Source organism: Anolis sagrei, chromosome 4 (assembly GCF_037176765.1).
Source record: "Anolis sagrei isolate rAnoSag1 chromosome 4, rAnoSag1.mat, whole genome shotgun sequence".
Lineage (NCBI taxonomy): Eukaryota > Metazoa > Chordata > Lepidosauria > Squamata > Dactyloidae > Anolis > Anolis sagrei.
The window spans coordinates 23,901,128-23,928,964 of NC_090024.1; the positions used below are offsets into that span (position 1 = coordinate 23,901,128).

Consider the following 27,837-nt stretch of genomic DNA (forward strand, 5'->3'; position numbering starts at 1 on the left):
GGCCCACGATTCTCCTCTCCATTGTTATGGCCAACACAAGTTCAACATTAGCAATTCAGGCTATTGAAATGTCTTTAAATTTTGTAAATTAGTCTTTTGAAACATGGTGACTGCATTTCCTGTAAGGCAGATGAAAATGTTACAAAAAAGATGGGACAGAAACGGACATCACATAACACTTGGTTACATCAAATTGCATTTGCCACTTTAGTGTCTAATTTTTGTTATATTGTAACTTACAGCGGCTTGGTGTGTTAGTTTTAGTTGTAAGTATTTTTTTCTGTATATATGTGGAAAAAATAGTAAGTAAGCTAATACATTAACAAATGGGGCTAATACATTAATAAATAAAACATAGATTTTATGATTGGATTAATCTGGGTGTAGACATCAGATTAATATTCAGTTTGTGCATCCTGTGCAACCAGACACACATGATTCAGTTTGGTTAGCTAAAATATCCTGTTTTGATAAATTGTCAAGTTTCCAAGATAGACTCTGTGTGTACATTTATAGTAGTAATCCAGTTATTTGGATTTAAGATGGGCTGTTTCAATTTTCTCTTGCTGACCTCAAGGTTGTAGAACTGGCTTATATATTAATTCATTTGGATTGTGGATTGGCCTATTACTTATTTTACTTCATATAGTAAATATATTACCTAGGTAACTCTGGCAAGACATGAAGTCTTTCTTAGTCTGGCTTCCTTTCTGTCTATAGGGGTTAAGTTGAAGCAAGTACCTATCAGGACATATAACCCCGGAATTTGTCACTATTCCAGAACTGAGTGCTGAAAATGTTTACTAAAGAGGTCTGATGGAATTGGCTATAGTCTATGTAAGCATGCACTAAATATTTTTTTTTTTGTCTGAATACCGCTTCAGGGCTCTTTTCTGGGCTGAGTATTATTCAATGTCTTTACAAATAATTTAGATTACGGAAGAAAAGGATGCTTAGATTTTCAGATGGGTCAAAGTCAAAAGGAGATAGCTAATAGTTCAGAAAACTAAAAAAAATAGGATTCAAGATCTTTAGGATACTGGAAACTGGGTCAAAACAGCAAAGTCAATTTCCATAGACATATGTCAAGAGGAATAATCTGCACAAATATAGGATACCTGGCTTGACAGCAGTGAAAGAGATCTGGGAATCTAAAAGGCATGAGTGTTAGCTGATCTTAAACTAAACCAGGCCAATATCCTCTATGGTGATGCCCCCAATACTTTTGTGTGTGTGTTTGTGCATCCATCTAATGAATCTGCATTTTGTTCACCTGAGGAAGAGATGTTGAAATCAATTAGTAAATGGCTAATGTACTACAATCCAACCTAAACATGAATCACCAGTTTGATCTGGCATGGGAAAGAAGATCATGTCTTTGTTGATTGCATCCAAAAATACTATGTCCAATTCTGGGCACTATTGTTTAAAAGGATATTGAGAAGCCTAGGACATACCTAGAAGAAGGTGACTGAGATGGTAGGGGTCTGAAAATGGAACGATTGGTGGGATTAATATGACTAGTCTTGAGTAAAGAAGATAAGATATAGCTCTCTTCAGAAATCTGCAGATATTGAACATGAGGGGCGTTGCAACTTGTTTTCAATTATTCAAGAGACTAGGATCCAACCCGCTGAAATAAAAGAGATTGTGACTAAACATAAGAACGAACCTCCTGATGGTTAGAGCTGTTCAATGTGGTGTGGACTGACTTGGAAGGTAGCAATCCTCTGTTTCATCTGGGGTTTTTAGCAGAGGCTTGATGGGTGCATAAATTTTTAGTAGTGCCATTGAGATACATGGGATGTCTTTCACCTCTACCATACTGTGATGTTTTTGTTGAAGAAAGTTAGTCTGATGGTTGACATTTTCTCCTGGGTATGAAGGAGCACAAACCCCTTTCACTTATTTTGAGTTAAGAAAATAAACATTCCATTCCAGGAGCAATGGCCTTTAGAGAAGCATTAGCTCTCACATTTAGCTTTGGGAAGCAAACTTCTTTCTACCTGTAGTGTTAAATTATATTGAATGAGCCATATATGTAGTATTTTTAGGTCTTGCCTTCACATATCAGTGCCAAGATAAATATTCATCCATGCAATGTTTAGATGTAGTGGAATATGTCTGTTCTGATTATGATCTATTAATTCATACTTTGGCTTGCCACGAGGCCATCTTTTCTTCTAACTAGATTCAAAATAAGAAACTGTATATGAGAACCTATGGACTGTATATGAGAACCTATTCAGAGGACTGAAGTTTTCTAGTAATGACATTATATTGAACTGTCAAACATTTTCCTTCATTGGTTGGGGAAAAAAGATCTTTTTGCTCATTCTTCGGCTCAGCACTAGCTCCATAGAATCATAGAGTTAGAAGAGACCTCGTGGGCCATCCAGTCCTATGCCCTCCCAAGAAGCAGGACAATCACATTCAAAGCATCCCCAACAGATGGCCATCCAGTCTCTGTTTAAAAGCCTCCATAGAAAAAGCCTTCACCATACTTCGGGGTAGGGAATTCCTCTGATGAACAGCTCCCACAGTCAGAAAGTTGTTCCTCATGTTCAGGTGGAATCTCCTTTTCTGTAGTTTGAAGCCATTGCTCCGCATCCTAACCTCCAGGGCAGCAGAAAACAAGCTTGCTCCTTCCTCCCTATGACTTCCCCTCACATGGCTATCATGTCTCCTCTCAGTCTTCTCTTCTAGAGGCTAAACATGCTCAGCTCTTTAAGCCGCTCCTCATAGGGCTTGTTCTCTAGACCCTTGATCATTTTAGTCAACTTCCTCTGGACACATTCCAGCTTGTCAATATCTCTATTCAATTGTGGTGCCCAGAATTGGACACACTATTCCAGGTGTGGTCTAACCAAGGTAGAATAGAGGGGTAGCATGACTTCCCTGGATCTAGACACTATGCTCCTATTTATTCAGGCCAAAATCCCATTGGTTTTTTTAGATGCAGCATCACATTGTTGACTCATATTTAACTTGTCCACGAGGATTCCAAGATCTTTTTTACATGGTCTGCTGTCAAGCCAGGAGCCCCCCATTCTGTATCTTTTCTTTTCATTTTTTTTCTACCTTAATGGAGTATCTTGCATTTGTCCCCATTGAACTTCATTTTGTTAGATTTGACCCATCTTCCTAATCTGTTAAGATCATTTTGAATTCTGCTCCTGTCTTCTGGAGTATTGGCTATCCTTCCCAATTTAGTGTCGTTCATCTGTCCAAAAAATTGTATGTCAGAGCCTGAACATTGTCTATTATTAAGATGATATATGTTTGCCAGTGATGACCTTCAATTGGACTCTGAAACTGCTTTTCTACTGCGACTGTTGTTTGGAGCTTGGGTAGGTACTGTAGTTCCCCATGACCCAAAAATTTATTGTCTTGAGCATGGTAGACCAAATAAGGGACTGTTCTAAGCTTCATCTTACTGCTTTTTAATGCTATAAGATATAGTTCTTCTCAAGGGGAGCAGAAAGCACTAGACTAAACACAGAAAACTGCCTGCCTAGCAGATTGTCATGTCTATTACTCAGGTACATTCTTATTTCTTCTGTTCCTTTCCTTGTATTTGAGCATTAGTCAGTTCACCATAGGCAGTAGTATTGTCAGCAAATGACTGGAGTGGTGGAAGAAACAGGAACAATATCTCTCCTTTGCCGTCATCATAGAAATCATACAAATAGATCACTAAATTTTGTTGTCTTATTTACCAGACTGTTTCCTTGGCACAACCATAATCCAGGCACTTGTGTATGGGAGGAGGAGACGGAAAATAGCTAGAGATCTTACAATATAATTACAGGAACAGGTGAATACTTAAAGCATAAAGGTGCAATATGTTTTGTGGTTAAAAAAGTATCTCCATTTGATCAGGTCATTTCTTTTAGTCTGAAAGCAAGCTTAGTTATTTGATGAACAGCAATGAATAACATGTGATTTCAATTAACTATGAGAAGCAAGATCGCCTGTAATAACTTTTCTTTTTCTGGAAGTGGCTAGCTTGTGTCATGGGTAGCATTAGTAATGATTCTGTATCATCAGCTGAAACATTGTCAGTAGACTGCATCCAACTGAGATTTTAGACTGCTGTAATCTGTAGTGGAAAGGAATTATGGGGAGTCATACATTACTTATTTATATCCCATTAGCAAAGCGAAGGGGGTATCAAGCGTGTTTTCCCCTTGACTCCCCCTTGTCAGCACTAAATAGCCTGTAAAAGAAATTAAGAGTTTGCAAGATTGTATTTACCTTGCCCAGCCCTATCTCTCAAAGTTAGAGAGATAAATCTCTGCCAATCGTTTTACATATTTCCCATCATTCTTTATATTTTCCTATAATATCACTGTAGGTAGATATGTAAATCCAGCTCATCTTAATCTTTAAGGATCTGATTAGGTTTTCTTTACTGTGGTGGCATGACTTGATCTCTTCTGTGTTTGTCTGAAGATGCAGCCTCCATATTCCAGAGCAACTATTACGCTAGGGCTATTAATTGTCTCTCAGGTCCTGCCCAACTTTGACATGTTCAGAGTTTTTCTTTCTTTATTCTCTTCCAAAAACCTGAAGAGTTTTCCACTTTGGTACTCCAGGTGATATTTTATTTAAAGAAAGTGAGAAAAATTTCAGCTTTTTCTTAAAGATGGCCATGGTGGTACTTGTATGTTGTGAATAAAACACACAACATGTTTCCCCCTGGCAATGCTAGAGAAGAAGAAATCTCTTCCCAGCTCATCTTAGTCAACTGATTTCTCTTTAGATCTCCCCACTAAGCTTGATAATATTGTCCATGGGAAAACATAGAGAATGGGTCCAATAGGTACTTTTCCCATCTCTTTTGACCATTTTTGGTCCCTGAAGCATTCAGGCACATGCCTAAACAGACTTCCTGCTGATCAAGGTTCAAATAACGAAGATGTCTATGACATCTGTTGCCGACTATAAACTGGAAGTGTAAAAGAAGCATATGGTGGAATGAGTTTTGCACGTATGCCACCACCATATGTTAGTAGTTTGGGAAGCCTTTTGTTGGGGGTGATGGTGGAAGTTACATATTACATGAGCATTGACATAAGAATTCTCTAAACCAAACCATTCCAATTTATTTAATTAAAACCCAGATTGTTTTGATGAAGACTAGGCAAGAGATAAAATGCATGTTTCATCTCACACTGAAACTCTTGCACAAATGCTGAACTGATTGAAAGGTTGTCACAAAACTTCTGGAAAGTTTTGTTTACAGTGATGAGAGCAGAGCACACAGCCTGGCTTTATACAAGGTTTGTTGACTGTTCTCTGAAGACTACTTTTTGAGTTTTGAGTTTTCACCCCTTCTTAGTTTGCTAACTTTTAACTTTGTTGTGGGGACGGGGCATGACAAATGTGAATGGAAAACTTTCCGGGCTGAGTACATGTGAAGGAGGGGGGAATGCATGTGTATTTTGTTCTTTCTGCGTTCTCATAGTCATGTGGTATAGACTCTCATTCAACAGTCTTTGTGTTTATAGCCAGCATGTCTGCCATTTAGTTTTAATTCATAAGGCAGCTATGAAACCATGGTCTACCACAGCAAAAGCTGTATTTTGCCTGTCCCCCTTTCTCGTGTCGTGCAAGGTTACATGTGTGGTGAAGCAAAGAAAGAGAACTTGCGGGAATGCTTGGAAGCTGATTAAGAGCAGGTTGCTTGTAGGATGGGATTGCACATGTTGGCAGTAAAGGCCTTTCAGCACTTTGTAGACATTGAGATACAATTAACCATCCTTAGTTGAAACACAGATACAAATTCTAGACCGCACGCACACCCCTCATCATTAACAAGGTTGTGGCTAAAATAAAAGCATATCTGAATTCTATTAGCATTACTCAGAATCAGACCATATGTAAAGACTTGTGCAGGATCTTCATTGGCTGTGATTTTCTTTTATACTTTTTGTTCTTGCATAGACTCTCTGGGAAGCATCCCACGCAGTACCCCAGATGCCCCCATTATACAAATGTGAAATTGGACTTCTTGAAGAATTGGGACAATTGTTAGGAGATATATAATTTCCTCTCTGGTAATCCTGTTTAGTATCTTTCCATGCTTGACATAGTTTTTGGATATGTGTTCTTGTACTTTTGGAGCCATATACTGGTGGTGGACTGTCATAAATAATACAACACAGCTAGTAGATGAGTTAGGTTACTTTTCCAATAAGTGCTTTGAATGTTACTTCCATGAACTATTTGGGTACCCCCTTTCTCCCACACCATCACCATATACAGATTTTAGTATGCTCTCTCCTTTTACAGCCTTCTGATGGATTTACATAATCCTAATCGTTCCATGTAGTGTTTTAGTTCACATCTCCTTAAACCTGGGATAAAAAAGAACACGGTTAAGAAATGCGCCTGAACTTTCTTAATTATGCATTGGGATTAATTTTCTTTGACAGTGCATAAGAAGAGTTTCCTTGCTCTATCACACTTGGAAACATAGAGTGACTTTTATTATATTATAGTGCAATATTCAGGATACCTGCCAAATACCTTTGAAAAGCTAATAAAGATGGTAATAAGAGCCGCTCCCTATTGTTTGCTATCAATTCTTACAGATGGAGATGGGCAAAAGCATCATTTCCCTGTAAAATCTTATTTTTCTAGTTTTAAGTTTATTGCATCCTGTTTCAGCACTCTTATGTTTTCTTTAAAACCAATGCAAAACATTATGTGATTTTTATGCATGGCTTTTGATATACATATCTTTGTTCACCGTTTCCATATTTGCACGTTGCTAGCAGGTCTCCATTATATAATGTTTGTTATTTTTGCTATATACCCTTTTTGTTTGCAATTTCCCTTGATAATATATATTTCACATACAGTTTTATTGTAGAACTCCCATACAAATTTTATTAGTCAGAGTAATTCAGTTACAGAAATGCAGGCGGTGTCTCTTGGGATGAAATCCTCTTTTCCTACTTGCTTGTGACCACCCATAAAAACAAACTCAAAATCACTTAACTACTCTTAAAAACTCTTAAAAACTTTTATGATATTCTGGCATAACTTTACACCTGTAGGTATTTGAATAAACCCAGAAGCAGGCACAAATAAGTGAAAATCTAGAAGCACAGCAATATAGACACAAGATAAATGTTGATTTAATGACACATTGTCTACAAAGACTTAGGCTACTTCATAGATGTCTGTTGTCTTCCTTCTGTATCTCCATTTCAGGAAATTTTAATTAATTTTATTACTATAATTATTATTAGATCCCTGTGTTGTGAGGCTTCTGATCAAAGTATAGTATCATGCACAACATGGAGTTTTGTGGGATTTTTGTGTTAACTACACAAAATGGAGTTTGTCTGACTCTTCATAGATAATTATAGTGGGAATGGAACCTGGCTTTGGTATAAAACAGTGGTTCTCAACCTGTGGGTCCCCAGGTGTTTTGACCTACAACTCCCGGAAATCCCAGGCAGTTTACCAGCTGTTAGGATTTGTGGGGGTTGAAGGCCAATACAACTGGTGACCCACAGGTTGAGGACCTGTTTCCAACCAGTAGGCATGGTTTCCAACCAGTAGGCATGCAGATATATATCTCAACAACATTAATAACTTCTGAGGTTTTTTATAAGCCTAGATACATAATATGGTGCATGTTGATGAAAAATTCAGCCATTATAATAAGACATCACAGAATTTTAATCCATTAGATAACTGATTATCTTTCTTTAATGTAATGACAAGAAACCATATATGAATGAGTGAATATTTATGTAAGGGGAAATACACTGTAAATGTAAATACTCAACAATTTTGTCTGTGCAAATGAAGGCAAATAATTTCTCCTCAAGAGAAATATTTCTGTGTATTTTTTTGAAATTACCATAAAAATATTTCCGTATAGTTCTTCACAAAAATGTTGTAATAGAACTTGTCATGAATTATTTCCTTTCCTTATTAGTTGACTGGATTTTTTAAAAAAATAATATTGTAGGGATTTGATTTGGATTTTTGCATTTAATTTAATATAATTTCCCGTTGTGTATGATTTTTTAAAAAGTTAATCAGCAAATCTTGAGGTGTGACTTCAATCATGGATTTATCCACCAATTGGGTACTTGTAAAAGGAAGCACTTGAGAAGCGCAGGAAATGGATATCAAGTGAAAGAAATTCCTAAGTGTTCCCATGATGTATATATAAATCTTAGAGTTTTCTAGGATATAATCACTTGGTTAGATTGTTCAGCAACTGCTATTTCTACTTTCATTTCTGGGTTTCATATTCTGATTTCGTCAAAGAACTATAACAATGTTCTGCTAGTTAATGTGATTTTCAGGTGAATGTTGTGTGCTAGAAAGAAAATTAAATGTTTGAATCATTTAAAGATTAGTAGTCAACCTGCTGTATAGGTTTAGAAAATGGGACATAACTTCAGGTGAGTGTATAGCATACAGGTGACTCCTGATTGGCTAACAGGCATCAACATTGCCTGGTATGACTTCAGCTCAACCAACAGGATTGTGCTTCATATGCCTTTTTGTTTCGTTGCTATTTTGGTTCATCTTTGATAGACACTCAACTTCTCAACTTAATTAGTTGAAGAGTACTTTGTCTGTGTCTTCATATATGTAGATTTCTTTGGTACAAGGTGTTATGTTGCTCCAAAGGAGCTTGCTTTTAAACTTGTGCATCTAATTGCAGAGCATTTGCCAAGATGTCTTTACTCCAGAAGGTAAAAAATGTGCGTATTGACAACCATCCATTATTATATAATCCAACTAGTGGCCAAAGCTGGTTTGGGAATCCATGGAGCTGTCATTCCCCAACATTGGTTCCAAAAAATCATTAAAATGGTTTTTGTTTGAATTTGCGGAGTTTTTATAGAGAGTGTTTGCTGATTCTTAGGTGTTGCATTAAATTTAGCTTCTTTTGTGATTGCATTTTTATTGCAGTGGTGGCTTTTAAAAAAATAATTTCTTTTATAAACTGTGTAGACAGTTGGCTCCAGAAAATAAGATATGCTTTCTTTAATGGCTAGCTGATTTGTTGAGGATGAATGCTGACGTTCAAATTACTAGGAGGTTTTCCACAGAAGAATGCCAAAAACAAGTAATTCAGAACAATAACTTGGATAAAGATATGAATATCTAACCTCTGGTAAAATATTGCCTATGAGAAGTTCTGTTTCACAAATAAACCTTTGATCATTTTGGAAGAATTCTCCCTAAAATAAGACTTGGACAGATGCATAGTTTGTGCTTATGGTAGGGAATTTTCTTATTAACTTGCTGCCACAGGATGTGGTGAAGGCAACTAACTTAGATGGCTTTTAAAAAAGCATTAGATAAAGTCATAGAGGGTGAGTCTATCAGTGCAGTGCGTCACAACAATTCAGTAAAACTCATACAAAAACAATTATATCTCTGGGTAGTAGAAGCTGGGGTTCAAGCAGACAATAATAGCAAGATAATATACTTGCCTCTGGAGGAAAGACTCTGAAGTAGGTTTTATGCCCTGCTTCAAGTGTTCCCCATGTCATCCTATTGGACACTGTTATAGACGATGAGTCTGACAAAATGAGTACTTAAGCCAGGCTCAAACATAATTTCAAAGTAGAGTTGCTGTGTTACTTTGGGTTATTGTGGATGCTAATCCACAAAACTTTATCAGTTGCTACTTTGCTCTTCCATTCAGGGTAGTAGCTAAAACAAATGAGAAGTAGAAGTCCAAATTCATAGAATCATATAATAATAGAGTTGGAAGAGATGGCATGAGTCATCTTTGTTGCCTTCAAATAATCTAGGATTCTTAAACCAAATAGTAAACTTCATGAAACTAGAATTTTTAAATCATGAGAGGACAACTACTTTACAACATGATTTAGACAGTTTCAGAAATGAGGCAGAATTTACCCTTGGTTTAAGACTTTTTTTGCTGGAAAAAAGTGGAAAAATTGAGAGTGTGTGTGTGGAATGAAATATGCCAAACTGAAACTTATTTTGGTAGTATACTGTTGAGCACATTATATGGGATCAAATTAGTCACACTTAAAAGCAAATTCTTGAATATACTTATGAGCATGCATATTTCAGAAAATCATTTTCTGAAAGTTTACCATTCAGATTCTGCCTCTGAAATTCTAACAAATTGGCATATTATGTTCAGATGTCATGTAAAGGTTTTGCTCTATTCACTTGCAAAAGGAAAAGTGTCAGCCAAGGATGAATAAACTACATAGATCAGCATGTAACTTATTCATGATAAACATGAAACCGGCAGTCTGGTTTTTTTTTTTTTTGTTATATAGAGAGATAACCCCAGTCTGATCCATCAAGGCATTCATGTTTTTACAAACATTCATACTGCATTTCACTATCAGTTCACAGAGTTTCTCAAATTCCACCTTCTCTGTCACGCTAATTCAATCCCTTTCCTGATCACAAAAACCAGAGTTGTTCTTCTGCCCCATTTCTCTCCCCCTCTTGCTATTTTCGAAATTAGTATTATATGTTCCCATCTTCCCTTTTGTTATGACCAAACAATAAAAATGGCTAAAGAAAATGATAAAACAACAATAGTGTCCCAAATATGTATGGAAGCATCTTGCAGATAGAATTTATCAAATGCAAACATTTTTGTGACCAAATTTAATAACAATTTTGGTCATGGTTAATTTTGGATACTTCCAGATTTTCAAAGTGAGATTTGATTTTCGGATGAATTTGGATATTAATGAAGCTGAATATTATCAAACATCGTTAAAAGAGAACCCACATGTTTCCTTGGGAAATTAGTAAGCTTGGTTGCTATGTGAAATATCTAATTGTGTGTGTGTTTGTGTGTGTGTTTTAAATGCTATGTAATTAATGACTACATTGGCTAGAGTTCATATTGAGCTCTAGTGAAAGCACTTCATTTTCTGATTCACGTCCAAATTTTTCTATACGCACAGCTTGTGTAGAAAATACAATCCACTCTTTTGTTGCTTCTGCTTCTGTCCCTTCTCTTCTCATGCATGACAGAGAGTGGGGAGATTTGCGTGGGGGAATAAACCTCAAAGGATATAAGCAGGAGAGGATATTCTTTGCAACTGGTGTAAAAGTGTAGAATATATATGATGAAAAGGTTGCATCACAAGTAAAGATTAATACGTTGAATCATGGTTCTGCCTAATTATAGATTAGAAAGGGGAGAATTAAATTAATCTGTATCTTTATAGAAGCATTCATCTGTTCTAATACATCCATGCATAGCCTCTAAATCCAGGAGAATCCAGGAGAAAGAGCCCTCTTTCAAAACATTTTGCAAACACGGTGATGCAATTTTAAAAAGTATAGGAAGCATATTAGTAATCTTAGTCCTACTAACCAAGTTCTCAGACCTCTGTTTTTGTTGTGCATGATATGTGACAGACAAACACTATTAGTCTTTATACTGTAACTTCATTTAAGAGTAGAATCGCTTTCCCACTCAAGCCTTTTTCCAGGCCGCTTTATAAAATAATGCCATACTTTGGTACTACTTGATAAGTGGGGTACCACTCAGAGAATACCCTTTCCCACATCCCTGTATGATGTGCACCCCTCCTACTTGTGGGGCATGAAGAAAAAACTCACTAGCAGTTTTCAGGGAGTTATACAAAATTGTTTATCAATAACTTAGATTAAATGTATTATCTCTATGAATCTCTAGGTACTCCAGCATGACCCTATGGTCAACTCACTCCAGTCATATTGGAGGACCTAGTGATGTCTAGAAAGAACCCTCCTCTAGGAATCTCTAGACTCCCCAGTGCAATTCTATAGCCAGTTTCCAGTGGATGTTGACCATGGAATTCTGTTGGAAAAGCCAGAAGTTCCCACTGAGGTGGTCTCTCAGGTAAAAATGTGATATGGCACATTAAATTATTATTTCCTGTCACAAGAATAGTGGCAGCCTACAAAATAATGACTAGAGAAATGCTTGAAGGATAGGTTAGACAATGTCTCTTATTTTGATTAATTTCATTATACACCTTTAATAGCTGGGAAGTGATATAAATGTTTCAACAGGCAGAAATAATCACTAAATCATACAAATATTGCTTTGGTAAACCAGATGATGCAGAAAGCTGTGTGATATGATGGTTATTTTTAACAACAGAAATCAGTGTCTGATTACGTAGGCCATATACTGTATTTCGGGCAGTACTCCCCAGATGTTCTTGTGTGACAAGCTTCAGTGGAGGGTGGAGTCCAAGACGATTAGGAAGCTCACAAGATGCCCACTTCTTGTGTGTCATAAATGTGGGATACAAAGATCATTGAGGTGTAAGGAAAATAGAACAATTTCCTTCTACAGTGAGGCTTGTGCTGTTGATGTGTTCTGTTCAGTGGAAAAGAGGGGGGCATTAATAAAGATGCATCATGCATTGTTATGGAAACCATAATTATTGGTAGCCTGCCAGGGCTGTAGGCTGTATTTCATAGGAATGAACTGGCAAGATCCTCTGGATATTTCTTGCCTAAAAAAACTCTCTGAAATCCTTGGGGTCGCCTTAAATCAACAAGTGACTTGAAAGCACATACATAGAGACATGGATTTTTAAAAATCCAACCAAAGATTTTATCATTTGGGCCTTTCAATCTGTGATCAGTTTTAGTAGTGTTTTATTTCTAAGACTTTTTGTTGTTTTTTAATATAATTTCACACACACACAACGTGTTTATTTAAATATAGCAAATGAGTTTTATGGGTAGAGAAGACTTGGAAAGCAGTCTCTCTTTTTTCAAAAACAAATTCTAAACTCCAGTGTCATCATGTGCCCCTTTCTAGCTACGTTTTGGTTTTCAGCAAAACATTTACTCATGTTAGTATTTTCTCTTGCCAGTTCATTCATGCCTAGCAAAGAAAAAAAAAACTTTAAAAAGCTACACAGTTTGTATGCGTGTATGCAGACAATTCATTCTCTTTTAGTTTTAGGCCCATTGTTTTGGTTCTTGGATGCTGAAATTAATTAAACAATAGTTTAATTACAGAGGAAGTGGTGATGATGACAGTGGCAGGGTTTGATGGTTTATATATTCAGCACTTTTCTGGACCAGCAATTTTTTAAAATTTAATTCGGCATCCGCCACCAGGAGAGACGGGAGGACAATCATAAGAATCAGTCCTGACCAAATTAAAAGCAATGGGATGTCTGCCATTGATATTATCAGCTTTTAGTGTTCGTCAGCCCAGGAGGCCATGAGTCACTATAGTTCCATTTTGCTGATTTTTATCGGCATGGGAATGAAAAAGCCAAGATTTACCTTTTGTTCATGCACAGTTCAGTTCTACCACTAAATCATTTAGTTAGAATTCTTAAGTACCATAAGTGAACTTCGATCACAGGCTGAAAATTTCTTCTACAGCCTTTTGCCACCTCAACATCTTTAGTATAGCCAGAAATGCAATAGCTATTTTTTAAAACAAAACAAAACAGTGATTCCTAAATGCCATGGGGGTCTTCAATTGCATTTCCCTCTGGGACTCCCTGGTAGGTCTGATAAACGTTTGATAGGTGTGTTGTAAGACTGTTGCTGAAGGAGAGTTGGGTACAGGCTGTTCCCAAAATACCAGTGCTTCGAAAAAAATATCAGTGGGTACGAGACAGTGGCTAAATGTAGTTTTAGGGTTACTTAATTATTTGTATGCAATTGTTTATACTTCTTGAAACATTATTTTAATTTATGCTTGGTGATTCCTATGGGAAGAGAGTTTCAGCACACTCTAATTTCTGCTGACCCAATGCTATCCAATAAGACAGATTTTAGTAGTAGTACAGAGTAGAGTATCAAGAAATTAAAGGGATCTCGTATGCAGCCATGGCAGCTTCAGTGCTTATCAATGTAACCCTATTTCCATTGCTTTATATTTGGGATGGCTCATGTTAGTTAACTTTCCAATGTTCACATTTCCTCAAGTCTGACAACATTTTTCAGATGATGTCTGTGTTGATGAACCCTCTGCCATGTGATTTATAAGTCATACAATTTGCAAAGTACTATGGAACCCAAGTAGTTTACAGATGAGTGAGCAGGCCTTTTGGTCCCACTCTCATTGCTCATGGAGAGCCAGGATTGTGTAGTAGTTTGAGAGCTAAACAATGACTCTGGAGACCAGAGTTTGAATTCCTACTTGGCCATGGAAACCTACTGGGTAATCTTGAGTGACACAGATCCTCTCAGCCTCAGAGGAAGGGAAAAGAAAATAAACCTTGCCAAGAAGACCCACAGTATGACCATGACAACACATTACCCATAAATTGATTGATGGTGCACTTCTGACCATGCTGAACATCACTCTGTGGTTGAACTTCAGAGGGAAAATAATCCTAGGTGGACAAGGTGATACACCATGTCTAATTGTCATATCAATGAATTCTGATGAATTTTAGGATTCTTTGGAATAAATTCCATTGATGTAAAAGAACATGTATCTCAATGCAAGGAAGGTTTGCTTTTTAAAAAAAAGGTAAAATAAGTATTGACCTCTGTGCTTATAGGTTCTACATTTATTTGCTCTGTTACATTGGTATCTTTGGGGAGATTTTTTATTTATTTGAAACATCAACTGTGGAATAATTGTTGTATAAATATGGCAATTGTAAATTAATTTAGAATTGTTGTATTATTTTGTGCATTCAGTTGGTAGAATGTAAATAGTATCCAAAAACATCAGTAAAAATCACAGTTGCTAAGCATATAAAAATGTCTCGGGTTATTCATGATGACATAGTAATATTCACAGTAATATTAAATGCAGCAATATTTCATATCTTGTTAAATTATGCACTTTTCCTTTAAATAAATGCAAGAAGTAGCATTGTTCAATGAGAATGATTTGATTGAAAAGAACTGCAGTCTATTAGGGTCTAGTAGTTGTTTTATTGCATTGAGTGATCACTTTGGATTTTCCTGTGCAGTAAAAGAACAGATTGGGGTGCATGCCAAGAAAGCAGCATCCATATGCAACAGCTAAAGTGCCTACAAAATGCAAAGCTGGTTTTAGACCTGTTCAGAACAATCAAGCGGAAAAATAATCTGCTCAAAGTATGTCCTGTGGATGAGACAGATTCACACAGCAATAAAGTGTCATTTTATCCCTGTGATTGTTTTCCCAAACTCAACCAATCGTCCTTTTGACAGCCACCTATTAAAATTCAAGACTTTGGCTGATTGCCCAGTGCCCACATGGAAGCTTCTTGTGTACAAGCGGAATATAGGAAATGGAGCATGGAAGTAAAAGAGACAGTGGTTCTGGTCACGCATCTTGTTGTGTCCTTATAGCTACAATCCCCAGGAAGAAGATGCAAAACATCTGTTGCTGACACACTCAAGTAAGAAGCTTATAATGGTGCAGATGACTGAAGAGGCATTTACAGACCTCCAGAGCTGAACTAAAAAAATTATTGTGGTTTGCTGAAGAAATGGTGTTTTGGATCACAAACACACTGGTGGGAGCAAGAGGCAGAATGGTGGCTCTGCATACTTTAAAATCCCAGCATAGTCACAAGCCATTGAACTTTCAGTCTGACACCTTGGTTGATATTCGTCAGGATGAATGAAAGCAAAATTATTAAGCGCTTGTTCTAAATTAGGGAGGACCTTCCCAACTGTTTAGAAGGATAATACTCACTTTTATACAGCTAACTGGCTGGCTTCTTTTCAACAACCACCTGTTAGTAGTCCTTTACAATAAATACAGTTATTTGCACATGTAGTACAGTCATATCTCATTGAGCAATGCTTCTGATGTGAAACTCCTTTTTACAAATGCCTTTTCTTCTCATTCTCTTTTGAGCAGGAAGTTTTTTTTAAAGCACTGGGATGATAATGATGTGGGACTTCAGAAATTGAGACGGATGCTGTTGCAAAGCAGCAGTTTATTTATCTTTATTACATTTGTATGCCACTTTTCTCCCTGAGAAAAGGAGCCCCCGGTGGCGCAGTGGGTTAAACCACTGAGGTACTAAACTTGTTTACCGAAAGGTCGCAGGTTTGAATCCAGGGAGTGGTGTGAGCTTCTGCTGTCAGCCCCAGCTTCTGCCAACCTAGCAGTTCGAAAACATGCAAATGTGAGTAGATCAATAGGTACCGCTCCGGCGGGAAGGTTACGGCGCTCCACGCAGTCATGCTGGCCACATGGCTTTGGAGGTGTCTACAGACAACATCGGCTCTTTGGCTTAGAAATGGAGATGAGCACCAACCCCCAGAGTTGGACACGACTGGACTTAATGTCAGGGGAAAACCCTTACGTTTACCTAACCCTTTTCTCTGAGTGGGACCAATTCAGCTTCGAGAACAATTACAAAGCTTGACAATAAAACCCTTTAAAACAATTAAAAAGCAGATAAGAGTATGAAACATTTTTATAAAAAAAGTACACAACTTTAGAAAGAATAAACAACCTCATAAAAGCTTTCTCGTTTAATGTTGAAAGCCTCCTTGAATACGTATGGCTTTACTTTCTGGTGAGAGGAAAACAGGGAAAGGGCCATAGGAAGAGAGCTACATTATTAACTAAATACAATTGAGATTCACTTATCCAACCTTCACTCATCCAACGTTCTGTATTATCCAATGCAGTCTGCATCTTGCCCAGATTGACAGCTGTTTCATTACATTGCGATGTTTTGGTGCTAAATTCGTAAATACAGTAATTGAACTGCTTTTTCTGTCAATTTTGTTGTAAAACATGATGTTTTGATGCTTAATTTGTAAAATCATAATGTTATTTGCCGTTTAATAGGTTTTTCCTTAATCCCTCCTTATTATCCAACATTTTCACGTATCAGACATTCTGCCAGCCTGTTTATGTTGGATAAGCTGGACTCTACTGTAATGTACAATATTTATTAATTTACAAAATTCTTTATAATCTCCAAAATTGATTTGATATTCCTAATTACTTCATTAAAATGTAATTCATGTCTAATGGCATGGTAGAGTCCTAGCCCTGTAGTTTCTGTCCTCCCAATATTTCCTGCTACATTAAGTGAAGTTAATTTTTATTCCATACAGTTTTCTTAAACTGAAAAATCCGTGGCAAGCTGGAATTAGACTTGTACCTCACATTTGAAATCCGGTCTCTTAAAATCTAATTCATCTCACATTCTAGAGGCTGGATAACTATTAATCTGCCTAGTTCTCTCAAGCATATACTAATACTACATATAGTTCTTGCTTAATTTGATGTGAATTAAAAAGAGGTTTACTTGTGGAGAGCTGTTCGACGGAGACGGCACTTTTTATCTCCAAAGGATTTAAGACGTCTTCGTCTTTAAAGAATCAAGAGTAAATTTAAACATGAATGAACAAGATGGCACAGTATAAGGCCTCATTTGTGAATAAAGGCTTGCATTTATGCTGGGCTTGGAAAACAAGACTTGGAGAAAAAAACGTCTAAGGTGTTGTTTTAAATCATGTTTGGTCTGGAATACATGGACTGGTCTTGATTCGTGAGTCATTGACAAGAAGGAAAGATTTTATTAAGCAGGTTCAGATATGGTGGTGGTCCTAACCTAGGGCATGGGGGAGTGTCTGCCAGTCAACCACATCAAATGGCTTAAGAGGCAGTGGTCTGGAATATGTGCATTGCAGCTTTTGGTTTCTATAAACAAATATTTCTAAATGTATGCACATTTTTTGAATTGCAGCTAGTCATTCATGTAACTGACGTTTTGAACATGCGTAGTATGTCACATTAGCTACAATTTGGGTACTTGGAATTCTGCACTAGAGTTCTCATGCTGTAGTTTAGAGAAGTCTAAATACTTCAGCAACTATCAACCACAGGATTCCATATTTCTGTGTATGCGTGTGTGTATTAAATAATGTGTGACCTATGGCAACCGTGTGAGTTTTTAGGGTTTTTTTTAAGACAAGACATACTCAGATGAGGTTTGCCTGTTCCTTTCTCTGAAATATAGCCTACAGTACCTGGTATTCATTGGTTCTTCCACCCAGCAGCCTGGCCCTACTTCATTTTCAAGATCAGACAGGGTCTGGCGCCTTTGGGTGTTTAGCATGCAATAAATGCTTACTATGTTTGGTGTATAATATGTTAGATGTCCCATTCAGCAGTAATATTATCAGTAACTGTGATGCTGACAAATAGAGTTAGTGTAGTACAATGGCTTGAATACTGGACTATAACTCTAGACAAGGATTCAAATTCCCCCTCAGCCATGGACTTGCACTTGAAAAAGCAGATTCTCTCAGCCCTAGGAAGACAAGGACAATCCCTCTCTCTACTAATCTTTTCAAAAAATAATAATAATCCATGATTGGTTTCCCTTGGGGTTTCCATTAAGTCAAAAATGATTTGAAGGCCCACAATAGGAATGCTTATAAAGATTAATAGTCTGAAAGGCTACCCATTGGGTGGCACAAAGGTATGGCTACAACTTACCTCATCTCTCTATTACAGTGGTTCTCAACCTTCCTAATGCTACGACCCCTTAATACAGTTCCTCATGTTGTGGTGACCCCCAACCATAACATGATTTTCGTTGCTCCTTCATAACTGTCATTTTTCTATTATTATGAATCATAATGTAAATATCTGACATGCAGGATGTATTTTCATTCACTGGACCAAGTTTGGCACAAATACCTGATATTCCCAATTTTGAATACTGAAGAGGTTTGGGGGGATTGATTTTGTTATTTGTTATTAGTTGCTGGGATTTAAAGTTCACCTACAATCAAAGAACATTCTGAACTCCACCAACAATAGAATTGAACCAAACTTGGCACACAGAACTCCCATGGCCAACAGAAAAATATTGGAAGGGTCTGGTGGGAAGTTCACCTACATCCAGAGAGAGTACTGTGGACTCAAACAAAGATGGATCTTGACCAAACTTGGCATGGATACTCAATATGACCAAATGTGAACACTGATGGAGTTTGGGGAAAATAGAACTTGACATTTGGGAGTTGTAGATGCTGGGATTTATAGTTCTCTTACAATCAAATAGCATTCTGAGTCCCACCAACGAGAGAATTGGGCCAAACTTCTCACTCAGAACCCCTGTGACCAGTAGAAAATACTGTGTTTTCTGATGGTCTTTGGTGACCCCTCTGACACCCCCTCGCAACCCTCCCAGGGGTCCTGACCCCCAGGTTGAGAAATACTGCTCTGTTAGGTCTTAGTTACACTATTTAGTTTTAGAAGTTTCACTCAGTGATAAATTTATATTATGTGTTTATGTGTATATGAGTCACATAATTTTTTTTAATCTTTGGCTATTTTTATCTGTTATTAAGTTTAAAGTTAGGCCACTTATTTATTGTTTAATATGATTTGTTTTGATGTAATTTGTTTGTATGTTTTTCTTTTCTGGCATTGAATGCTTGCCATATATACGGGAAACTGCTGAGTCCCTTCTGTGAGATAGGATGGACTACAAATCATAGAGTTGGAAAAGACCTTGTGGGCCATCCAGTCCAACCCCCTGCCAAGAAGCATTCGAAGCACCCCTGACATATGGCCATCCAGCCCCTGCTTAAAAGACTCCAAAGAAGGAGCCTCCACCACACTCCGGGGCGGAGAGTTCCACTGATGGAAGTTTTATTTTTATTATTATTTAAAATAGTAGGAAAGTAGTGTACTATACTTTGCACTTCAGCTGTTTTGGCTGTGGGATCCTGGAAGTAATTTCCCAAGCTCTTCTCTTGCTTTAGGGCTTCACAGAGGCACCTGGTTAGCTAACGGTGGGATATGAGAATATTGCACCAAATAAGCTCATAGTCTTATGCAGTGGGCTTGCTTCCTGTCTTTGTGAAAGTGACATCAGTTTCTTCACTGCAGTGTTTTGGCTCTTGTTTTAAAAGAGAAGCCAAACACTAAAGTCTGCTGTTGCCACTGCTGCAGCAATTTCAGCAGCAAATGTGTGCATCAATGTACAGAGTGTATTAAAAATACAGATCTTTGCCATAATGTATTAAATTAATTCTGTTGGCCTGTGCTTTCTAAAATTAATTTGAGACATTTTTTCTGTATCATGTAAGACAAGTCATGGGCAAGAATACGGTGTCAGGTATAGGATAGTTGTGGACAAGCAAATTGATATTGTGCAGCATGGAGTATGTGCCACGGTTACTCCTGTAGTTTCAATATGGTTCGATTCTTGCTCCTAAAATCTTCAGTGGCAAAGTGTGCAAGCCTTTGAGTTCCTGGATCAGCTATTTTCCAGTTGTTTTTTTGGTGTAGGTTGGTCAGCCATGCCACATTACAGGACATTTGAGATACACTTGTCTTCACTTTAAAAGCCCTTAGGAGATTTTTAATGGTGATTTTGCCCTCAAAACCAAGAAAGCCACAATTTCTTAGTTTGTTAAGTAGGTAGATTGTAAATTGTGCACTGAGAACATTGAGCACTGAAACATTTTGTGGTCAGGTTACATTGTAGTATTGGATTTCTAGCCAATCTCGGGGAGTTTGTGGCTACTAAAGATGAATGGTGAATGGCTGATTATTTGTGGTATAGCTCCATTATTTCAATAGACTTCCCACTGAAAATTCAATAAAAGCCTGATACAGACCCACAGAAAGCATTTCACATCCTCATTAAGAGTAATTCACATATTTTTTGCTCAATGGAATATTTCCAATGCTTTTAACAAGCTTTCTTAGTGGCTACTACTGCATCTTATGCTAATAAATTCACTAAATATGCATTGTGTGAAAAATACGTACTTTATATTTTTAATATTTATAATCCTAGTACACTTCAAGGTTGTGGTCTTCCCTTTCTCATTCCCTTTACATTGAATCTGAATCTGAGAGAATGTGGCCTGCCCAGGCTCACCTAGTGGTTTCTTTTCAAAGGAAGGGTTTGAGTCTGAGTCTTCAAAATCATAGTCTAATTACTACACCAACTGGTTGTTATTGTCAAATCAACCATGAATGGAGTAGAGAGAGCTTCCAAATTGAAAGCTTGAATATTTTCCGTAATCCCATCTGGATCAGTTCCATTGGATGATCTGGATTTATATTGACGTGTTTCTCGGCAGTTGATTTAGTGGGTTTACGCTAGTTGGGACTACCAATGGAACGTGCTGGTGTGAAATCCAGCAAAGCGGCAATCTTATTCAGATAAGTGCTGTCCATGCTATGGCTCCACTAAAGAAAAGTCATAGAATCAAAGAGTTGGAAGAGACCTCATGGGCCATCCAGTCCAACCCCCTGCCAAGAAGGAGGAATGTTGCATTCAAAGCACCCCTGTCAGATGGCCATCTAACCTCTGTTTAAAAACCTCCAAAGAAGGAGCCTCCACCACACTCCGGGGCAGAGAGTTCCACTGTTGAACAGCTCTTACAGTCAGGAAGTTCTTCTTCGTGTTCAGATGGAATCTCCTTTCTTGTAGTTTGAAGCCATTGTTCTGCATCCTAGTCTCCAGGGCAGCAGAAAAAAAGCTTGCTCCCTCCTCCCTGTGACTTCCTCTCACATATTTATACATGGCTATCATATCTCCTCTCAGCCTTCTCTTCTTCAGGCTAAACATGTCCAGCTCCTTAAGCCGCTCCTCCAGACCCTTATTCATTTTAGTCACCCTCCTCTGGACACATTCCAGCTTGTCAACATCTCTCTTCAATTGTGGTGACCAGAATTGGACACAATATCTCAGGTGTGGTCTAACCAAGGCGGAATAGAAGGGTAGCATTACTTCCCTAGATCTAGACACTATGCTCCTATTGATGCAGGCCAAAATCCCATTGGCTTTTTTTGCTGCCACATCACATTGTTGGCTCATATTTAACTTGTTGTCCACAAGGACTCCAAGATCTTTTTCACACATACTGCTCTCAAGCCAGGCGTCCCGCATTCTGTATCTTTGCATTTCCTTTTTTCTGCCTAAGTGGAGTATCTTGCATTTGTCCCTGTTGAACTTCATTTTGTTAGTTTTGTTGGCAGAAGACTTCATCAAGTTCTTCCTCTTGGCTTGGAGGTCTGTAGTAGACGTCTGCAACGACAAGTCCATTATAAATTGCTTCTTAATCTTGCATCTTAGTGATAAAAATATAGGTTTCCAACAGGTGTTCCTTACTGTCTTCTAGGTAAACAGTACTTTTATGGGACATCTTATTAAAATAATGATCACTCCTTCCCAATTAGTCAAATTCTGTAAGACATAAATGAATTTGGTTTTAGTTATTCTAATAACATTGCAGCATATATTGCCTGCATTCTAGTAATTAATCATAGTTCTCTGCATTCTAGTAATTAATGTTAAATGGCCCAAGCAGTAAGAAAGTATTATTATTATTTATTAATTTATATCCAGCTTTTCTCTCCCATTGGGAATTCAAAACAGCTAAGAACAAGTTATAAAGCATACATATACATTAAGACAAAAAGGAAATATACATAGTCAATAATAACAATTAAAACATAATAAGACAATTAAAACCATACTAAAATACATTACAGATTAAAATACTATCAGCACTTTAGGTATATTTAGAAACTAAATAAACATAAACTGAAGCCATTATCCTTCCCATTGCCACTTGTCCATAAGGTATTGCACAGAAAAGTTCAGCCCAAGATGTTACTATGGTGCCTTTTGATCTTGTATTAATTTTCATTAAAGGCCTAGTCCTAGAGTGGGGAGGGGGAATCTGATGTCTGAAAGTTAGTAGGGAGGGAACCATTCTGATTTTTTTTTATCTTTCCCAGTGGTTTCATGTGGATGTTAAAAAACATGGGGGATAATGCTGAACCTTGAGGGACCCACGTGACAAAGGCCAGGAAGTGAAACAGGAGTTCCCCAGCACTACCTGCTGGACCTGAACCTCCAGGATTGTGTGGAGCGACTGCAAAACAGTGTCCCCTAATTCCATTGCTGAGAGGTGGTTCCCCCTATCTAGTTCTCTGTGTAGATCATCCACCAAAGTGACCAAAGCAATCTCAGTCCATAGCCAGGCCTGAAACCAGACGCTAATGGGTCTAGATAATCTGTTTCATCCAGGAAAACCTGGAGTTGGGAGGCCACCACATGTTCCAGAACCTTTCTCAAAAAGGGGAGGTTTGAAACTGGTCAGTAGTTGTTCATCACCGAGGGGTCTAAAGACGGTTTTTTAAGAATTGGTTTTACTATAGCTTCCTTAAGGCATGTTGGTGGTACATCTTGAGTCAATGAAGTGTTACTTACTGTCATTACCCATTCTTCATGTTTGATTAGCCATGAAGGGCAAGGGGGTCTTGCCCCTCCAAGGATCCTGTCTACGTCATCAGGCTGCTCCAGAACCACAAAGAACTCAATGGCTGGTGCTATTTGCATCTTGCCCTGGTGTGACCCGACTTCCTTATTATTCTTTTGTGTTTTAACATATGGTTCATATGCCCTTTGCTAACTTCAGATTATTTTGGAAGAAATTGGCTTGCATTCTCCTAACTTTTCCCTTACAAATGCCTTGGATTTCAGATCTTGTCAGCCTGGGTCTGTAGAGCCTGTGATCTAGAGCTGGGTATTCAAATAGTGCTTGAGATTGATGAAAATTGAAATATTTGGAAATTGAAATATTGGGTAAAGCATTCCTCATTTTCAGCCGATTTGCTTTTGATCATCCATTTTCTGGACAGTCCTAAAGCAAGTTGCTACAAAAACAACATGTAGTCAGCTCTGTTGTCATTATTTGCGTGGCATTTTTGCCCTTTTACCTCCTCTCAGTTGTCAAAAGTGCATTTTTTTTCATTCAGTCTGTTCGGTCATTCATGGGGCATCTTAGATTGTGGGCAGTATGTCTCTTGCTATACTGTATATATATTTTTGGGCTTAAATTATAATATAAATAATGACACACACACACTATAACAAAATGTTATATAGTAATATATAATACATATATAATAAGACCAGGTTATACATATATAAAACTGGGTTCTACAGTTTTACCATTTCCGCTTTTTGACAGTGCTTCTGTTCTCTAAACTATCAAATAATTGGGGGATGCTAACCTGTCTGTCTCTCTGTCTGTCTCTCCCCTGTTTTGGTTAATATAATATAACTTATTACATCTGTTTAATTATAATCTATATAATTAATATAATTTTAACACATATATTTAAAGAACATATTTCTTGTTCTTTCTTTGCAAGCGATCTTTGTATTAATAATAAAACTATTCCTGTCATTAGCCTATGATTGGCTTGCTTATAGTAATCATGTGCAGTGTTGCTTCTGTCCAGCCAGATTTCTTGCTGGCCCAAGTACCGTACACTTATTGTAGTTATGAAACCTTGCATGGTTGTAGCTTGCTTAACTTCTTCTCAAGTGAGGAGGGCATGTATTTCAGGGATTTGCTAAAGGACATGTTTGAGTTAGGGAAAGAGAAAATGGTACAGCATCAGGCAGTAAATGGCAGCCTAATTATTTGTAATGTGAAAAGAGCAGGGAGCATTTCCAAAGCTGTATTCTTATATGTGAGATGAAGGTCTCTTGATACAACGTTTGTATGTTTTGCTGAGGCTTGAGTAGAATATTTGCGAGATTTGACTATTTCCTTGAAATATGTATGTTTAGAATTGTTAGATTAAAAATGGAGACAGCTCCTGTAAAGCTCCTGAAAGATGGAATTATAGCAGATATTGTTTACCATATAAGCATGTAAAAAGCATTGATGAAATTTCCCTTAGTTGCACCTTAGTTGCCACCTTTAGAGGTACCAGAGGGCTTTCAACTTTCCACTCTGGCAACTGTGTGTGCACTTTGATAGGGTTTCCAGACTGAGAACTAGAGACAACTCCTGTATCTTTAATGAGTGTGTATAAGAAGTAATTTCAGCAAGTGTTGCTTGCCAAATTGCCAGGAAATAAGCAATAATTTCCCTTTTCTATACAATTATTAAACAGGACTGTCTCCAGTTTTCTTTTGACAAACCTAGTACTTGATTAAAAAAAAAACTTTGTAAGCAATATGAGTATCAGTCACCTGATGGTAGTTGACTGTATAATCACACTGGAGGACCTAGATATTTTTGGAGAGGGCATATTAATTAACTTGGTGAATAATCACATCAAAAAACTTGTAAATGTGGAGGGCCGACTATATGGCGGTTCCCAGTTTTAGTCCTAGTGAGAAGACCTCTTCAAAGTTAAACAGAAAAATTCCTTTCAAAGCCAATTATGAGCTATAGCCAGTGGACTATTGAAAGGTAGCCTTAAAACAGTTTTGTATACTTTTTTCTGCTGTACAGAATTTGCAGGGGAAAATCATGGAAGCATTTTTTAAAAAAGATTTTAAAACTAGGCAATAACAAAATCAAAAATTTAAAAGGCTGTTTTAGACCCTAGCAGCATCCCTACTATCTCCACACATTAACTTGCATCCGGGAGTAAGAGATACATATTATAGTCCTTCTTGCTGTCATTTGAAAAGCAGCCAAGCTGACTGTTCATAATTTCCTTAACATCCTAACAGTTAAGGAAATGGGAGAAATAAATGACTGCTGCCTGAGAAGCGTTTATCTTCTGATACCCATAACTATCTTGTTTAGCTAATCTTCCCCAGCAATTGGGAGGTGAAGAAAAAGCGAAAGATAGCTGACAGAGATCATAGTAACAGGCTACTTCTCATATCACATAACGTTACCCCCCCCCCCCCCAATTGACATTGGTATCGTGCCTTTTAAAATAATGTGTAAGCATATTTTCAGATAAGCTGTGTATTTGTCTACATTCCATTACATGTGTTGTTGTACAGTTTCTGGCTTCAGAGCTATACTTGGGGGATGAAGCAGGCACTAGCGTGACAATTCTGATGAAACAATTTGGACATTAATGCATGAGCCTGATATCCAAGCATGAGAACTATCACTGCCAGGGATGGATATATGAGAGAGATAACCCGTACAAGAGAGATTTAAAAATAGGTGGAACATCTTGCCACATTTTTTTCTTTTATAAACTGTTGCTCTGAATAGCAATCCTGAGGATGTCTGTTCAGCAATATGCCCCACTGAATTTAATTTCTCTTGGGGGGGGGGGGGCAAGACAAGGCTGATGAAGTAGCAAGAGGACATGGTGGAAGTGTTGCCTAATTAGGGTCAGGTTGCTTGCGTCACTACACTTTCAAGCTGTTCCCTTCGTATGACCACAGTTGGGGCCACAAATTATGGTACTATTAGTTTCCCTCTCAAAAGCTGTTCATGGGAAAAGGATGGGGGTGGAGGATACCTTGCCAACACAAAATAGATGTTCTTCTCCTACCCTTAGCTGCAACATTACTGCCAAATTTATAAACACATTACTTTGAATCATCCCCAACTAAGTAGGATTCCCCTCTTAGTTCCTAATGAAAAGGTTTTGGGCTACAGTCTTAATGGAAGAAAGTGATCACTCTGTTTTTCCCCTCTCTTTCTCTGTACAAGATGTTAACTGTGGACAAGATACAATGGCGAGACTGGGAAAAACAGTGTTCTTTGAATAGTTTCTAAAGTTTGCCATTCCAAGGGACCACGGATAAATGTTTGTAGAGCTATATTTTGATGCTTCAATTATTTTGCCTTCAGCTCAGGAAAAAAAATCAACATTTTCTGTTCTTACTTATGAATGTGTCCTAAGTCTTGGGCATTGCCTTGGAGATAGTTGACAGTACATTGCTTTGAACAGTTAAACATGGTAGCAAAAAGGAGCAGAGCTTGGAAACGTGTTTACAAATAATATATTATTGGTTTTTTCTGGTAAAGATGTAATAAGTAACATGGTTTCTGAAGTAATGTGATTTTGTAACTTTTCAATAGCATTGTAAGTAAATATGAACAAATTATTTTATTAGTATCGGCTGTACCAAGTAATTTTTATATTTTTATTTTTAAAGGGCAATTTTAGAGAATTTTGAAGGCATTTTGACAAGTATTTTCTGGGGTTTTACACAATTCTCTGATTAATCCTAAAATATTTTAATTAAGGCACCAAAAAGTAGGGCGTAACTTTGTGAGAACTCTTTCTGGACCACTGGCTGATTCTAATGATAATGGAGGTGCCCACAATCAATGGGGTCAAAATCTGGGAGAAGGTGGATTCAATGTGTGGTACATATGGAGGAAAGGATAAATATAAGGATAAGTATGAGTTGAACTTCATGTGTTTTTACTGATCTTAGAGCAGTTTTCACAGCCAGAGTTTCTATAGTAATAGATATAAACCTAAATACCAAGTTAGACATAATAATGATTTAACAGTTTTTTTAAATTAAAGAATTGCAACCTGATCATGAATGTATAATTTAGGAAGGCTTTTTTGTTTTCTTTTGCAGATGTGCAGATCAGCTCTCAAAATGTCTTCTGTGTCTTCCATGTACCTCCTAAGCCAGTTGCGTTAGTCCTCCAACTAGTTGACTAATAGAATTAATAACTGTAAAAGCAAAAAAGCAAAACCACACACAACAAAAAGCATTCTAGAGCCACATGCCTTATGAAGTCAATGCTGGGTATGATTTTACAAGTATGTAATATATATATATTTTTCCAAGTGGAAATGTTAACTGGAAAACTTCTTGGCACATCACAAAACATTGTGCAATCTGTTACTTGTCTTAAAGATAATAATTGCAGAATGCCTATATGCTTTCTCTGTATTCTCACTCTGTCTAACATGACTTGCCAGTTGATAGTTCCTTCCATTTAAATGGGCTTTTATTTAGATAATATGTCTTTTTGAAAAATGATATTGATAATGTACAAATGCAGAGGAAAGGAATATCTTTCTCAAGAGTACACTGCTATAGCCAATATCTAGTGAAACTACATATTTAAGGGAGCAAGCCTGGGAAGCGGGCAGGAAGATGCTTTGAATGCTTCACACAA

General features: G+C 37.4%; 1 protein-coding gene across 7 annotated transcripts in view; it reads left to right on the forward strand.

The window, feature by feature from the left end:
• Positions 1 to 27,837, forward strand: part of TRPS1 (transcriptional repressor GATA binding 1) — a 256,723-nt gene that overhangs the window by 38,895 nt on the left and 189,991 nt on the right. For 4 of the 7 annotated variants that reach the window (XM_067467317.1, XM_067467319.1, XM_067467323.1 and 1 more), the window contains one exon: positions 27,288 to 27,475. The exons of 2 other annotated variants lie outside the window; for them this stretch is intronic. In XM_067467317.1, the coding sequence (XP_067323418.1) occupies positions 27,439 to 27,475 (37 nt within the window). In that variant the 5' untranslated portion in view covers positions 27,288 to 27,438. The remainder of the gene's footprint in view (positions 1 to 27,287; positions 27,476 to 27,837) is intronic. One more of the 7 variants, XM_067467320.1, reaches the window with a different exon arrangement.